At 34.8% G+C, this 18,283-nt stretch overlaps 1 protein-coding gene across 3 annotated transcripts in view; it reads left to right on the top strand.

Moving 5' to 3' along the window:
- SEMA3D (semaphorin 3D) overlaps positions 1-18,283 on the top strand; it is a 234,727-nt gene that overhangs the window by 171,492 nt on the left and 44,952 nt on the right. For all 3 annotated transcript variants that reach the window (XM_043462892.1, XM_043462891.1, XM_043462890.1), the window contains 2 exons: positions 2,422-2,564; positions 17,995-18,109. In XM_043462892.1, coding sequence (XP_043318827.1) covers positions 2,422-2,564; positions 17,995-18,109 — 258 coding nt within the window. The remainder of the gene's footprint in view (positions 1-2,421; positions 2,565-17,994; positions 18,110-18,283) is intronic.

An 18,283-nucleotide genomic window follows, 5' to 3' on the forward strand; every position in this document is an offset into this window, starting at 1 on the left:
TCCTTTTCCTGTATATGAAATGGCAATCTATGGCAGTGACTCTTAAACCCAAATCCTTGTAAAAATCACCAATAGGGTTTTATTTGTTTATTTATATATTTTAAAAATACACATGCCAGTGCAGCAGGAGATTTGTATTCAGGTCAATCGCATTTAATTGAGGCATCTGTAAATTCAAAAAGGTGATATATATTATTATCAATACCTGATCTGTGCCTGTGGAAACCCACAATTGGTTGTCCTTTTCTCTACTCATTGTTGCAATCTCTTTTCACATCATAGGAAACATCAAGACTGGGCCTTCTTCTTAGCCATATCTTGGCCTTATGTCAGTATGTTCTTAATCCAGGTTGTAACTGAAGCAGAGAGTCAATTCTTGCTCACTTTGTGTTCTTTGATCCTAGAAGTTTTTCTTGTTCTAAGTGCCTTTGCATATAGTAGTAATCAAATATATCCTTACTTTTCATGAATATGCTAAAATCCTAATGGTACACTTATAAGAAATTTTGTTTCCACAGAGAATTTTTTTTAAAGAAAATATGATATATTTAAATCAAAAATTAATTTGTGACTACAAAAGAATTTTAACTTTGCTCAGGGATTCAAAACTGTTTGTGATGTATCAACAATTTAAAAGCAGGGCTGTTTTTTTTAAAAACAAAAAGCCTTCAGTAGAATTGTTAATGGACCTGGCTAACTTAAGATTAATTAAAAAAGAAAATTTTTAAAACTACATGATTTTCTAAAATTTAATTTTTGTGTAATTTAGAACCATATCAAAGTGAGATTATTGAGAACATAAAAATCCACTGGAGTTCTAAGTTCCAGGGAAAGAACAGGGAAATAAAGAATAAAAGGGAGAAAGTTCATGCACATACTTCCCACCCACCCACTCCAGTCTTTTTCTCTTAAGGTTTCACATTTAAGCAGAGAAGAGACTGGATGGGAAACCCAGGGTTGACCCAGAGAGCCTGGGATGATAAAGACTGAACTACTCATCACTTAGAATCAAACATTAACTTTTGTCTTTTGAAGGAATCTATTGTGAAGTCTTGTTTGCTGGGCTATTGATCAACTGTTCTATATTTGCAGGGACATGGTTTTTAATACTGTGGGGTACCCAGCAATCAGCGCCCTGATCAAAACAAAGGCAGTGTTACTTTTTCACCTCCTACTTGTTATATTTATTTTTTGGGAAGCTTGGTTTTCTCTCACTCCTGCTTCTACTTTCTAAAGAGTGCTCTGTGTTTTCCTCCAGGCATCTTGTATATTCTACTTAATTGAAGTCCTTTATTCCTCCTTAACCAATTTTTGTCTTTGTTTTAATCAAATGATTATTATTAATCAAAATGTTTATTTCTGAACTAGTATCATCCAATTACAGATCTGTTACTTGGTTAACTCCCATTTATATAAAACTAAGACTTAAAAGGCCAAGTACTTTTTAAACAAGGCATTAGTAACCCAAATTGACTTGTCATTGATGCAACTGCAAAGGAATTAATTGTATTACCATTATTTTTTTTTGCTTGATATGCATCATGGACAGTTTTCCCTGCCAGTACATTTAGAACTGCTTCATTTTTAATAACTAAATGTTATACTATTGATAAAAATTGTGTGAATATGCTCAATTTTCCATCATTCTCTTGTTTGTGGCCCTAATAATCATTATTATTATCATCCCAGTCATTTTAATAATGAATAACATTTATTAAATCCTTATTATGTGTCAGGCACTACTAGATGGTAAATGCTTTACATGTATTAATTTACTTGATTATCGTATTAGTGAGCCTAGATATGATGATATCGGTAACCTCATATTAGGTATGAGAAAATCGAGGAATAGAGAAGTAAAAAATTTTTTGCATAAGGTCACCTTTCCAGTAAGTGTCAGAGACAGGATATAAACTTGGAAAGGGTGTCCTCAGAGCCAACACTGAAGTCAACCCAAGCATTTTACTGGTTGGTTGCATTTTTTTGGCAGTTACACAAACTATAGCAAACAACATCATAATATATCAAAATCTGAGATATGTTTATAGTTTTTCCTAATCTCTTCATAATGGAAACTGTGGTTAAAAAAGTAATCATAAAAAAGGAAAATATAAAATCAGATTGACTCTCCAGGTTTGAAAAAAGGACTTTATGTGTAATTCAGCTGAATTGAGATAATCATGAATCTCAGCCAGTCATGTTCTCACCTGTCTCCGGAGTCCTAAAGAACTTGTTCAAGACTTCTATGTACTAATACCTGTTCCTACTTTGTGTCATGTTTATTTGTGCATATGCCTCACTTCCACATTTCATTCATATTTTTTATTCTGCTGCTAATTGTTTTACATACAAAAGATACCAGTATTATTGTGGCTGAATTATTTCAGTATTTTAATGTAGAGCTTCTTTTCTTCCAAACAGGAGCAAAATTTATTGGAACTTTCCCCATCCCAGACACCTATAATCCAGATGATGATAAAGTATATTTCTTTTTTCGTGAATCATCTCAAGAAGGGAGTACTTCTGATAAGACCATCCTTTCTCGAGTTGGAAGAGTTTGTAAGGTAAGATATATTTATTTTACTTTAGGCATATGTATATATGTATGAATAATTAACCATGTAATTTTGAAGTTGATCCCATTATTCATAAATGACAGAGTAAATTCATGGTATCTTATACATATAATTTTTGAGATCCAAAAGAATTAAAAATTGTCCAATGTTAAAAATTATTTTTTCCAACTCCTGAGCTGTTTGCAGGTTTGAGTTAGCTCTGCTTGGCAGTTTGCTCCTTTTATTGGTGGGCTATCCCTCTGCCAGTTGTCACTATTCCCAGTAAGACCACTGCATTGTCCTGATCCATGGACGTTAAAATGTTTTGTACATCAAATAATCTCATTTTGAAACAGAAAGTAACAGTATCACTAGCAGAATCATATCCCATATTTTTTATCAAAACACATCACATGTAAAATTATATATTTTTACATAATAAGTTGAAAATGTGGTTATAATCTTACTATTTAGATATTTTCTAGAGCATTAATCTAAATTAGGTTCTGAGAGAAAAACAGGATAAGAAGGAAACACAAATAAACCAAAAAGCAAAACATTTATTTTGAAGAAAACTGAAATTTTTAATACTACCATTTTGTGAAAATTACAAGAAAACAGAAACTCTATGAAACACTTCCATTTTGTGCCATCAAAGCTGTCATGTAAATAAATACAAGCTTTATAAAATAAAAATACTACTGCAGTCATACTTTACAGCATATTCTTTTGTTAGTTGGATTTATCTTCCCTAAAATCACTTAAATATCCAGACACCTTCAGCATTAACTCAGTTATTAAGAGGAAGAGCTGTTAACTTAATAAATACTCTCAGCGGGAAGGTTTCTTTGGTCTTGTACAAACTTTTCATTTTCTTCCATCTGAGCCTATCACTTTTTTTCTCAACCTGTGCCCTCGGGCTTTTGAACACTTCCAGGGACTGAAATACAAACCTTCATTGCCCTTAACAGTGCTAATGAAAACACGGTTTTTGAAAGAAGCCAAACTTGTGAGTGCAGATCATTCTTTATCTAGTGTTCTAGCCAGTAATGCTGTCTCCCATTGATCCCTTCACCCCCAGGGGACAGTCTCTGAAAAGCATCCTCATTCTTTCAGAGTCTTAAGAATTCACAGTCATTTCTCTTGAAGTCTCTCTCCTGGAGATGAATGGCCATTGCTTGGAGTAGTCGTAGTGTGTGAGTGTACTGAAGCATGCCTTAGAACAACAGTACCCCAGCCTGGAGGCTGTGCTGTGGATGGACATCATTTGTGTAAATGAACCACAAGAAGTATGTCATAAGAGATTTACAACAGTTAGATGTATTTTAAGAGTCACTTTGTGATGAACACATATAAAAAGTATTAGCTTTGTGAACCAGTCCAATACTTATTTCTTGATAGGTTGATTCTATTTGATAGAAATTTGTTTATAACAAAGTCAGGTTTTTACCCTCATATTAAATATATTGAAAGTTAACTTTAGAGGTGGAGAAATACACAGGTTGCCCCATTTATAAATTTGTATTATAAAAACATAATCTAGACTTTAAGTATCAGCATGGGTTATTTTATTTATGAACAAACTCCTATAGAACTGAAAAAACAGACTGAAATATGAGTCTTTCCATCACAAAAAACTTCCCCGACCACACAGCGAGATTTTACCATGCTATTGTGTTTCGATAAAAAAAAGCTAACAAATTGTGAGATCAAATAAGGACGTGTGATGGATGATTTCCTTAAAAAAAAAATAAAGAGATAATAGAGGTTATTCTTAAATTGATGCATCTCTTTACTCAATCCCTGTCTTCAGTTAGCACCTTCTTCAGAATTTCCTGCTACACATGTGATCCACTGGTCAGTGTTTACAATATTTGGTTCTAAATGCATCTTTGTAATTTCTTAATTTCTTTCCTGCCCTGTCCAAGTTTCTACTAATTTACCTAATAATTTAAGATTAGCTTAGTAAAAATTGAGCACTCCTAAGTAAATATTTCACTGACAAGATTAAAAATGATTTGAAATCTTGAAAAAAAAAAGTCCTGCAAAAGAATAACAAGTTTAATTAAAAAAAAAAAAACAAACTACTGAGCATCATCATTGTTGCTGTTATACATTATTTTCACATACAAAATATTTTTGTGACATTTTTGGGAATATATGTATTTCTCTGTTTCTTTTTTTTTTTTTACTCCATGAGGTTATTATAATACTGTTTTTCTATTTTCAACAAATAGTAACATAATGTATGCCTATGCTGTAAAACAAAATGATGTTCAGTTAACAAATATCTAAGAAGGAAGAGGGCATGCTAGAGAGAGTTAAGAGGAACTGTGTCCTCTGTGCTGAATTTTCAAAGCTTTTCAGTAACATGAGAGTCCTTTATACTATTTGTTCCACTAGGATATCCTTATTCCACAAGGATATTTTTTGGGAAATATTAAGCTTTTGTTGTTCTTGCTGTTATTGTTTTGCTTTCTTTTGGGGGGGCTTCCTTGGTAGCTCAGCTGGTCAAGAGTCTGCCTGCAATGCAGGAGACCCCAGTTCGATTCCTGGGTTGGGAAGATCTGCTGGAGAAGGGATAGGCTACCCACTCCAGTATTCTTGGTTTTCCCTGGAAGCTCAGATGGTAAAGAATCTGCCCACAATAATGCAGGCAGATCCCCTGGAGAACGGAATGGCTACCTACTCCAGTATTCTGGCCTAGATAATTCCATGGGCTATACAGATCACAAAGAGTCAGACACGACTGAGAGACTTTCATTTTCAGTTTTACCTGAGAACCTTCAGCCCAGTGAAAAACTGTCGACAATTTAAGAGCTCCCTACCTCTACAGCTACTAAAGTAAAAGTTGTTTACTGACCTGACAAAGGAATTACTACTAGACTGAGTGGCAGAGGAACCAGAGATCAAATTGCCAACATCCGCTGGATCATTGAAAAAGCAAGAGAGTTCCAGAAAAACATCTATTTCTGCTTTATTGACTATGCCAAAGCCTTTGACAGTGTGGATCATAATAAACTGTGGAAAATTCTGAAAGAGATGGGAATACCAGACCACATGACCTGCCTCTTGAGAAACCTGTATGCAGGTCAGGAAGCAACAGTTAGAACTGGACATGGAACAACAGACTGGTTCCAAATAGGAAAAGGAGTACGTCAAGGCTGTATATTGTCACCCTGCTTATTTAGCTTATATGCAGAGTACATCATGAGAAATGCTGGGCTGGATGAAGCACAGGCTAGAATCAAGATTGCCAGCAGAAATATCAATCACCTCAGATATGCAGATGACACCACCCTTATGGCAGAAAGTGAAGAACTAAAGAGCCTCTTGATGAAAGTGAAAGAGGAGAGTGAAAAAGTTGGCTTGAGGAACATTGAGGAAACTAAGATCATGGCCATCACTTCATGGCAAATAGATGGGGAAGCAGTGGAAACAGTGACAGACTTTATTTTGGGGGGTTCCAAAATCACTGCAGATGGTGACTACAGCTATGAAATTAAAAAACACTTACTCCTTGGAAGGAAAGTTTTGACCAAACTAGATAGCATATTAAAAAGCAGAGACATTATTTTGTCAACAAAAGTTCGTCCGTCTAGTCAAGGCTATGGTTTTTCCAGTAGTCATGTGTGGATGTGAGAGTTGGACTATAAAGAAAGCTGAGCACAGAAGAATTGATGCTTCTGAACTGTGGTGTTAAAGAAGACTCTTGAGAGTCCCTTGGGCTGCAAGGAGAGCCAACCAGTCCATCCTAAAGGAGATCAGTCCTGGGTGTTCATTGGAAGGACTGATGCTGAAGCTGAAACTCCAATCCTTTGACCACCTGATGCGAACTGACTCATTGGAAAAGACCCTGTTGCTGGGAAAGATTGAGGGAGGGAGGAGAAGGGGACGACAGAGGATGAGATGGTTGGATGGCATCACCGACCCAATAGACATGGCTTTGGGTAGACTCCGGGAGTTGGTGATGGACAGGGAGGGATGGCGTGCTGTGGTTCATGTGCCTATTAGTGATCACATATGCCTAATATGACTAATATAGCTAAGGAACTTAATTTTGGGTGTTATTTAATTTTAATTAATTGCAATTTAATTAGCCTTGTATGACTGAGCGACTTAACTGACTGAGTGGTATATTGTGATTGGCAGGAAGGAGGTTTTGGAAATAGGCAAAATTATACAAAAATGAACAAAGGACTGTTTACAGGATAAGGGTGAATATTTTTTAACCCATTCCTTTATTATTTTATCATTTCATTATTTCAACAACAAAACGTAAGTTCTGTGCAAACTGCAGTACACTAGATGCTGGGAGGTAAGTAAATTACTGTCCATCTTCTTTAACACCTTACAATACAGTTGAGGGTAATTGAGATACAAGCAGATAATCACAATGCAATGTGATCAAGGTCAGACTGAGAACTCTATGCACTCCATGAAGCCTAATAATTGAGGGGCAGAAGGACTACACCAAGGGCAGGAGAGGAGGATAGGCATTTCAGGCAGCCTTGTGACAAAATACATTTTGTTTACAAAACAATGATATCTTGTTGTCAGTGGAAGTTGAGAGATGGTGGGTAGCAATGTTATTTCTTAAATTGTGGTTAATTGGAAGATAAACAGTATTATTTTCATGATTGGGAATACATGTAAATCCATGGCTGATTCATATCAATGTATGACAAAACCCACTGGAAAAAATAAAAAAATAATAATAATAAAAAAAAAAAAAAGGAGTTTCAATTCTATCATGCAGACAATGAGAAGTTATAAATGTTTTTAGGAAGAGAAGTGACCTCTAGGTATTTAGCAGTTCTTTGAGGAATGTATCTGCATTGAGAAATATTTGTGACTGAGAGACCTGTTAGGTAGTTTCCCAAAGAAAGTAGGAATGAAGAGATACAGGTAAGTTCAAGAGATATTTCTAAAATAGAGTGTATGTTAATTTCTAAAAGGTCCTAAATTTACTACCACTCTTTTATTAATTGCCTGGTGTGGAAAAAGGTTGTCCAGTAGAACTTTCTGCAATGATAGGAATGTTCTGTATCTAAACTCTACAGCATAGTAGCCATGTGGCTATTGGTGATCACATACACCTAATATGACTAATATAGCTAAGGAACTTAATTTTTGGTGTTATTTAATTTTAATTAATTGCAATTTAAATAGCCTTGTATGTCTAGTGGCTACAATATAAATATAGACTATCAAAACATTTTTTACTTAACACATTTATTGGTAAACAGCCCTCTACAGGGCATTTCTAAGCAATAGTCTGATAGAAGTTTAAAAAAAATCACACTTGGACTCACTGAGCTTATAACCTAGTGCATGATATCTGAATGAAACAAGAAAGCACACAGATTAACACATAACTGTAAGGTGTGATAAATGCTATAATAGAAAAATCACAGGGTGCAATTAGGAAAAATAAGTAAACTAGATTGGAAATGGAGGGTCTTTCTGAGAAATTGACTTTGAATCAGATGATAAAAATGATTAGGAAGTTGCAGGGCAAAGATGACAGGGATGATGAACATCACAGGCAGAAGGAAAAGCACATGTGAAATCTCAGAGGTGGGAAAAAGCACTTAAGTAAAAAGAGGTTTACTGTGATTGGAGCAAAACAGATGCATTGAAAATGAGCAGGATAGTGGTCATTGCCTTTTAAACCATGTATAAAATTTCACCAGTCTTCAGAAGTCTTATTTCCCCTGACCGTAATTAGAACTGACTGATACTGCAGGTATTGACTCCATGATGTATATGAAAGGCTGCAATAACTTCCTATCTTACTAGATCCTCCATGCATTTTAATTCTCCCTTACTGCTGTTCCGGAGACCTTGATTCTAGTCGTGTAGACAAGAGACTCCTATACTCTTAGTAATTGTGGTTTCCAGAAGATAAGGCAGATATTAGGAAAATGCACAAAGAGATACATTCTGATATTTAAGATAAGAAACACCAAGAAAAGTTTATTTGAACATATTGAAGTTGATGTTCTCAGTTGTGCTGCCATAATAACCAATTGAAAATATAAAACTTGAGACTCAGTAGTGTTTAGATTCATGAATGTGGAAATCACCAGTGTATTGGTAGTTCTTGAAGTCATGGAAATGTCTGAAATTACCCAGGAAGATTTGTAGTACAAGATCAACGGGCAAGGACAAAATCCTGAGGGACAATAACATTTGAGAAAGAGCAGAGTGAAATGTCCACAAAGGCATTGAGAAAAAATAGTTTGATAGCATGTAGAGAACTGGACAAGAATGTTGTCACAAGTCAGGGATAAAAACTGTTTCAAGAAGAAAGCAGTTGTCAGTAATGTCAGACACCGACATATCTGACATTGTCAGGTGTAATTATGACTAAAATTCAGGTACTAGTTTTGGCAGTAAGAATATATCCAGTAACTTTTGCCCAAATGATACGTATCATTTGCCCAATTTAAAGTGAAATCTAGGCTTACACCTCTGCTGCACTTTTTCTAGCTCAGTTTCTTAGCCTAGATAATGAGGACACTCAACTCTCCCATGACTGGTTTACCACACAAATGAAAGGCTTAATGGGATCACATGAATTTGGATATGACAGATACAGAGGAAAGTACTAGAAAACAAGGGCTACTTATCCAGTGTTCAAGCAGTTAACCATCTAAGAGACTGACATGTAAATAATGTGAGTACATGATCATACTGTCTTGAGTTACATGTCAAAAATCATGTATACACACACATGTCGTATGTACACATTTTTGGAGTCAGATCAATTAACTGCTTAGGAGTGTAAGATAATAGTGTGTGTTTATTGTGGGGGGTTTGGTGGTGGTGAGAGGCAGATTAGTTACTGAGAAGAGATGGTATTTTACTAGTTTTAAATGTTAAAATTACTATTATTACTTTCCCATCATTTTTAGCAATATTTGTGCTTTGAGGATGGATCTTATTTCTGCATAGAGTCAAAGAATGTGCAGACATCTCCTGGTGGCTCAGATGGTAAAGAATCTGCCTGCAATGCGGTAGACCTGGGTTCAATCCTTGGGTTGGAAAGTTCCCCTGGAGAAGGGAATGGCAACCTGCTCCAGTATTCTTGCCTGGAAAATCTCATAGACAGAGGAGCTTGGTGGAGTACAGTCCATGGGGTCACAAAGAGTCAAACATGACTGAGCATCTAACACCCACTGGTGAAAATTATGTGAACAATTTAAACAATGCAAATTTTGGACAAAAAATAGGAACAGAGAGATTCAGTAAATAGTAAAGAAACTCACCTAGAATATAATTTCTTAGGGTGCAATTGATCAGTGACAGCCTCAGGAGAGTAAGTACCTTCATCCAAAGAATCTCTTTCAGAGTATAATTATCATTATAAACGACAGTAAATCTAATGAATTGTTTTCCAGTAGTGTCACTACTTTCTAGTCAAATTACTTCAGTTTTCTCAAATTTAAAATAAGGTGTTTGGCCTAGAGTGTTTTCTAAAGTCTTTGCCAGGCTCTATAATTCTTGGATTTGAACAGTCAGTATTTTCAAGTACTAAATGGTACACTTTATACCCTAGACTGCTCTCATGATGGTAAATTACACAGGTCTTTGTGGTGAGATAATAAATGCTAACTGGAAGAGTAGGTGAAACTGCATGAAATAAACCTTCTGAAAAGATTTATGTCTATTTACTTTGCAAGCTAGTCCTTTCTGATGTGATGTTTATTATTGTGTGTATCTGTCTGTCTGTCTGTGTTTCTTTTCAAAACCCACCCTGTAATGTGTGGAGATACCAGCCATGTTAGTGGAGCTTGCTCGCAACTTTCGGCCTCAAGTTTGTTTTGCATTATTTTTGGATTCTATTCATTTTTGGAAATGTCCATTAGCTTACTTATGCTAGCCCACTCCGGATTCCAGCTGCGGGTTGTGCCAGTTCTCTTTTTGTCCTCCGGTATTTCCTTTTGTCCACGCCAGGAATTCAGCTTGGATGGACCTTTCACATAACTTGCCTGGGGGTCTAATTAATAGCCCTTTTGCTTCGATTCTACTTGCATTGTCTATTTTGATATATGGTCCTATTTGGACAATTACTGCCTTTGAAGATTTGTGTTTTTAGGCTGATGACACTTTTGTATTTATCGATCTCCCCCTTGTTGTTTTTTTTTTTTTTTTTTTTGCTTACTTACAGCTTGTCGCTTACAACCTAAATGAGAGATTTAGAGCCCAGAGTTACAGATGGGCTTTTGCTTCACTTCCATCTGTCTTCCTGTGAGAAATTCCTAGGCAAGGGTTTATACTGTTGGCTATAGCTTTTTTTGCTTTTTTTTAATTTAATGAACTCTGATCCTACCTGAAAAAGACTGCTGAATGTGCCTAGATTTGCCTAAATTTAATCTGTTAAATCTTCTTAGACAGTGATTTTTTGAACACAGTGTATTACCCGAGTCCTGCATTTCTAATAATCTTTATGAAGTAGTTAGAAAAACATGTTCTCCATTTTGGTTCTCCAACAACAAATCAAAAACAATCATCTCTAAACACTAGAGTTCTTTTCAAAATAAAAAAAGAAAAGAAATTTTTGTCTTGAAAGCCTATTCAGAAATTATCGCTTAAAAACCACTGTGTTTAATACCTGTCATCCAAGTTTTTTGTTTGTTTTTCCCTCTCCCCTTTGAGATATTCGAATTTCCCTAGTTTTGCTTCTTTTACTACTAAAGTATTTCAAGATTATTAGTAGATAAATAGAAGACTCATTATTATTTTCCTTTTCTGATTTTATTTTTAGTGATCATAACTTGTTTTGCATCTCAATAAAATAGTTAAAGGAAACATAGTTAGGACATATTGTTGAAGAAGTCAAATGCTGAAAAGGAAAGTAAAACATAAAGTTCTTTCATTTGATTCAGTGTCTTTCATGTCACTATTTTCCATGAGTTCTTTAATGTATCGGAATGTCCTCATTTAAGCTCTTCCTTGCAGTATAACAGTGTATTTTAATATATATGGTATGTCTTTCTAATTAGTCTCCTGGGAATCTTACTCTGGGTTTGACTTTTTATTTCTACCACATGATGATCATAGTTTCAAGCTTCTAAATAGGCCATCCTGGATTTGGATTACCCTTATCATTATTGACATATATAGCCTATATAGATCATCTATATTAAGTTTACAGAGTTTCTAAATTTTGCCCCTAGAATAATTCAGTGAAGAGTGAGGCACCCAGAGAGAAATACATTGAACAATTGCTCTGCAATGTTAGTTACTCTGATCTTATCTCCAGAATTTCCTGGCACAAATGGGTGATTTGAAGCTATATCTCAACACAAGATTATTTAAAACCTGCAAGGTACAGCTGTTATTATAAATGACAAATCAGATACAGAATATGAGTGATGATGTTTTAAAATATTATTCAACAGGCATTAAAGACACAGAAGTATTAACTTGCCTTGATATTTTTATATTTGTAAAAAGGATCAATAGAAAGCCTATATATTTGTCTCAATGTGATAGTGTCAGTTATAGAAAAACAAGTGTCTTGTATTTTAATATTTAGATCATACTTCAGAAGAAAGTGGGTAGTGTTAGCTCAAGATAAAATATCTGAGTATAAATGTTATTGACAGCTAGAATGGGGGAGAGGGGTGCACAAACATGCATGGATTATGGTTTTTAAAGTGCTTCAGGGAATTGCATTCTCTTGTCTGCACAAAGATGCAGGAGAGTTCCATTAGGCAAAATAACTTTTAAGCAAGGGAGAATTTATAACCTCTGACTTAACCATCAAACTGTTTTTCTTAAGTGTTTAAGATGTTTATTTATTTGAAAAGTCTGGTCTCCTTCAAATTTAAATAATTAATATGGTTACAGATTTCTGAATGCACATCTGTATTTTAATTGAATACACTGGTTCAATGTTCACAAATGTCTTGGAGATTTCATTGATTTACAGAATCTTCAAGATTTAAGAGCACAGGAGCTGAACAGCAGTTAATACACTTTCTAAGAGCTTCTGTTTCTCAGTATAAAGGTGAACATGACAATATTTATAAAGTGTTGAGAGATCCTTGGAGAGGATGCTATACAGAGATAAAATCATGTTTAACAGATGAACCCAGCATAGTGACCTAGAGGTCAAAAGATACACTCAATAAAAGTTCATGTGTGACAGCTTGTAGCTACTCTATGTGTCCATGTAAGATTTATAAGGACTTGAGTTTGCTGTGACAGAAGAAGGAAGATGGAGTCACCGTTAACCTGCCTCCTGACTGATCTCCCCATTGGGAGAGTCCAGGATTAGAAGATCATGGTGTTTTATAATATGCAGCTATCATCCAATCAGATGATTCAGAGATACTCTATTTTAAACTGCACAAAGATTGTGAATTGTTCCTCATTTTTAAAATTTTTGGTTTTCATTAATCACTTTAAAATTAAGAAATATGGCAAACATATAAAAAACTATAGAGAATGAAAAAACAGGCACCTTCTACACTCACTACCCACATTGTACACATGTGGTTGGGCTTGTTTACATTTAATTTCATTGCTACTTTCATCTGCATCTTTGTGGAGAGGATGGCAAGGCTCTTAGCAGTCTGACCACAAAGAAGCTGTGGAGCGGAGACACACAGAATTGACCAGTGACTAAAAGCTGCTGATTTTGACATCTCAATAATAAATCTACAGTGTTAGTGAGATAGTTGTGTTCTTTAGAACCTCAAAAAAATAAGCAAGGAGGTGACAGTTTAGTACAAAAGTGGCTACTTCCCTTTTAGCCCTCTTCTGGGCTTAAAGTTCTCAGAGGGGATTTTGTGGATTTGCAAACAAATCCAGGGACTGAGAGCTGGCCCACAAAATCAGTCAACTGACACTTCTCTGCAGGAGAAATTCAACTCCTTGTGAACTGAACTTTGCCATCCCAGGTCATGCTTCTGGATGTCTGTAAGAGTTACTATCCAGTCATTAAATGCTTATAATCCATTCCTGAGCTATTATCCCAGAAACTATACTTGTTTTCCCGTTGACAGCAGGTGGCTTTCATCTTTGACCTGGATTTTTGTGTTTGTTTTTATCTTTTATTCCTTGAGAGGCCACGCATGGCGGCTCAATGGGTAGGCGAGAGCCTTTAAAGATTCTTTTGCTCAAAGGACTTCAGTTTCTATTTGTCAGATTGAAAAAAAATATATTCAGGTACAGTATAAATCTCTTTTCAACAAATTTGGAGCTAAGAGAATAGGTAGAGTTTTTGATGGTTTATCTTAAAATATGGGTGATAATTGCAAATATACAGAGGGATGGTGTTTGAAAATGAGCCATTTCTTGTCACTTTTATCTAATAGTATGTTGAAAAGAAAATGTGATTGCTCATTGTTATGATGACATAGTAATGTGTATAGTATTAACGGAATGTCATGGAGCAAGTACTTGATACTATCTGCTTATTCATTTAGCCAAATCATTTGGATAAATGCTAGGTGGTAAATCAGTGAACCAAACATGATCCCTAGTATTGTAGTTATGATAGTTGGTCTGTTTCTTCATGAACATTGAGTTAGTGCTATTTTTAGTATTTATTACTGACTCCCAAAATGTACAAAAATAAGTGATGACAATTTTATAAATATTATAAATATGTAAGAAGAATGCATTAAAATAGACTTTAGAGTTCTGCTTAGTACAATCTAGGCTCTGCTAAAATAAAATATATAAAGGCTAGGTGTGAGAATTTTAAAAGACTAAAGGTCATTAGAAAAATGAGGAGATAACTTATTTTTAAATTTATTTAAAATCTTTCTTTCTGAATAATTACAGATAACATATTTTTTTCATAGGCATTATACAGTACATTATACAGAATTCATTGTTACCTTAGGAGGAAGCATTAGTATTAACATCTAGATTTACGTTAAGTGATCTGAGGCTATTAGCAGTATAAGTAAAAACTATGTCTAGAAAATCTGCCTTTGTATCTGCAGACATTGGTAATCATTTAATAGCTAGCTGAAATATTTTTATTATTGAGCAGTAATACTGAAATAATAGATGTGGGTTCGATCCCTGTGTTGGGAAGATCCCTTGGAGAAGGAAATGGTAACCCACTCCAGTATTCTTGTCTGGGAAATCTCATGGACAAAGGAGCCTAGTGGGCTACAGTCCACGAGGTTACAAAGAGTTAGATACAACTTAGCAACTAAACAACAACAACAACTCAGGTAATAGAGGCACAACATACAAAATATAAATTTAAGAGCAATTACAGTCATGTTTGCTTCTAGAGGGTTATTATATAAAATATATTATGTATTCATTTTCTTTCACTTCTTTGCTAATTACTAAATCTTTTAGTAATTCTTCATTATGTACTAAATTATATACAGATGCTTTGGTCTTAACCCCAGTTTACTTTGTAATATTTTCCTCTATTTCAGTTTATCCCAGTCTTCATCTAAACCAGATTTGTCCTGGTTCACCTTACCCATCTCTGTTTCCCCAGTTGTTCTTTGCATCTAGTATATTTCCTGAACCAATCTCTGAATGTGTGAATCCACCCATAATCTTAGACAATATTAAATCTTAGTGAGTTCTGTCCTCGTTTTCCCAACAAATTTCAGAGAAGACTCAGATTTTTTGGCATTTATCTCTATTTTTATCTGTATGTTTTCTAAAGACTTCTGTCAACTTTATCTTGTATTTTTATTCACTAATTATTCAATATATTTTAATAAATACCTGACAATCAGAATGTTAGTGGTATATTTGGAGTAGATGTTGGATAAAAAGAATAAGAATACATTTTCTGATGAGAATTAAAAACTCTCAGAAAAATCAACTAGAAGTTATTTTGCTTTTTATTATTGCCATGTGTTAACAGTTCTATACAGTGTCAGTGGCAGAATATTATTGCCAGAAATATCTTCTGTTTGTCAAAGTTCTAAACAATTGCTGTGGTTACCATTGTGTTTCTATTATGCATATTTACATGTATATGTATAATCAACTCCCAACACAAATGAACTCAGCTACACACATTTCAAGGGTAAGCTCACATTGAGGGAATGCCCTCGTGGTCCAGTGGTTAAAACTCCACACTTCCATTGCTGTGGGCCCAGGTTTGATCCCTGGTCAGGGACCTAAGATGCCACAAGTTTCACCATGAGGCCAAAAATAAAAAGGAAAGGGTAGGTTCACACTCACTGGAGTTATTTAAAACTTATAACATTGAGACAATGCAAGCTGTGAGGTGTGACATTTTGTTCATTAAGGGCAAACTTGAGTTCATACTGCTTATTGATTTTGAATGTATTTAAAATTTTAAATTATTTTTTTAAGTAGTTTGTTATAAACCTAAAGAATTCAAGCAAATAATAATTACTCCTCTATATGGAGCTATACTTGAACTACTTCTGTTGTTTAGCAGAGATGGATGTGAAACACCATTCACTCACTCTGGGTGTCACAATACACCCTTGGTGTTGGTTATAAAGATAGCTCTGGTCTCCAGTCTCAAGGACCTTGCTTGCCCTGTTAGCTCTGCCACAGATTCAGTAGCCCTCTGAGATTTGCTCTGGTCTATTAGGACATCATCTGAGAATCTAGATTTCCATATTACCCATGTTAAAACTCAAACTGATCTCTTTCTCCTGTTCTCCCTTCTCTCTCCTCCTCTCCTTTTCTTTCTTCAAAAAAAGCAACTATTTATTGTGTATGATTTTGAATTCTCCTGTTCGGAGTTGTCATTTAGATGCTTTTCTCTGAATTAATTTTCAGACATTAAAGAATCACAGAGAAATTAGTTCTAGATATTCAGACCTGAAATTTGATAGTGAACTATTTATTAACTTCATAGTAACACAGCATGAAGGACAATTTTTTTTATATAATTTATCTTTACATGGAAATATAGTAATGGAAATCATGGCTTCATAATTTTTGAAAGTCAAAATTAAGTACTGAATTCATTTATACCATGAAAGTTTTATTTATTTATTATAAGCATAGCAGATTTAGCAGACCCAAATAAAAAAATCATATTAATTTAGTGTTCACAGGGACATTAAGTTAAAAATAAGAAAAATATCTTTTTATGGTGAATTATTAAACAGCATAACCCTGTTTATTCTACCTAATTGATTTAAATGCCTACATCTTGCTAAATGTCTAAAGAATATATTTTTTCAATTTTTTTCTGAGGTATAGTTGGCATATAACATTAGTCACAGGTAGATAATGTAATGATTTCATATTTGTATATACTGTAAAAGGATCACCACAGTAAGTCTACTTAATGTCCATTATCATATATAGTTGCAACGTTTTTTACTCTTAGCAACTTTCAAATATGAAATACAGTATTATTTATAGTCACCATGCTGTCTGGTATATCTCCATGTCTTATTTTATAACTGGAAGTTGGTCCTTTTTGACCCCCTTCCCCATTTCACTCACCTACCACTAAAGAACACGGTTAATGAAATCTTTCAGAATAAAATAGGGTGGAAAAAAATCAATTAGTATTTAAAACAAGATTGCTTTTATCCTATTATGTGTATGTTGTGTTGTCTTGCATTTAATTAGTAGAGTATTAAATTTGGAAAAGGCTATTTTTAGGTCATACCAAAGCATATTTCTAAAGAATGCAAATAATTCATCTAAATCATATGACTAATGTACAAATCAGTGCTAACATTTATTGAATACAAGTTTTCTGGCCTTTGCTAAGCACTTGACAAAATGTTTTCCATTTAATCATCAAAATAATGATATCTCAAGGCATTTATCATATTTTGTCAATGAGAAAACAGAGACTTGGAGAATTAAATTGCCTTTTGTAAGTCATAGAGAGAAAATTGACAGATAGGAGTTGATTCCAAGCCTGTATTATTTACTGTTGGCTTGCACGCGTCTGCTCATTCAGCAGAGCTATGGTGTTTACACTGTACATTTAACTGTGAAAAAAGCATTTAATGTTGAAGGACAAAACTGCCTTTTCCCTCCTTAGAAAATTCAAGGAGGAAAGCTCTTGAATCGCTTACAAACAGAGTAAGCAATGACATCAATAAGACACTGCTTATAGTAACCACCAGTCCTGGGTGTTCATTGGAAGGACTGATGCTGAAGCTGAAACTCCAATACTTTGGCCACCTCATGGGAAGAGTTGACTCATTGGAAAAGACCCTGATGCTGGGAGGGATTGGGGGCAGGAGAAAAAGGGGACGACAGAAGATGAGATGGCTGGATGGCATCACCGACTCGATGGGCATGAGTTTGAGTAATCTCCGGGAGTTGGTTGATGGACAGGGAAGCCTGGTGTGCTGTGATTCATGGGGTTGCAAAGAGTTGGACACGACTCAGCGAATGAACTGAACTGATAGTAACCACCAGTTTTAGTTGGTGATAAAATCATGTTGGTAAATCTGTATCTTATTTTTTCTTTTTCTTTTTTCAGAATGATGTAGGAGGACAACGCAGCCTGATAAACAAATGGACCACTTTTCTCAAGGCCAGATTGATTTGCTCAATTCCTGGAAGTGATGGGGCAGATACTCATTTTGATGAGCTTCGTAAGTCACATGTTTCTTTTCTCTTAAAAAAAAAAAAAAAGGAGTCTTACTGCCTAATTAAGTAATTTAGCATATATTTTATTTTAGCCCCAAATACCTGATTATAAAGCCCAGGACAGCTTGCCGGAGTGGTACTTACTAAATTCCCACACACAAAAGAACATGGGTGCACAT

This window comes from Cervus canadensis, chromosome 3, assembly GCF_019320065.1.
Source record: "Cervus canadensis isolate Bull #8, Minnesota chromosome 3, ASM1932006v1, whole genome shotgun sequence".
In the NCBI taxonomy this organism is placed as follows: domain Eukaryota; kingdom Metazoa; phylum Chordata; class Mammalia; order Artiodactyla; family Cervidae; genus Cervus; species Cervus canadensis.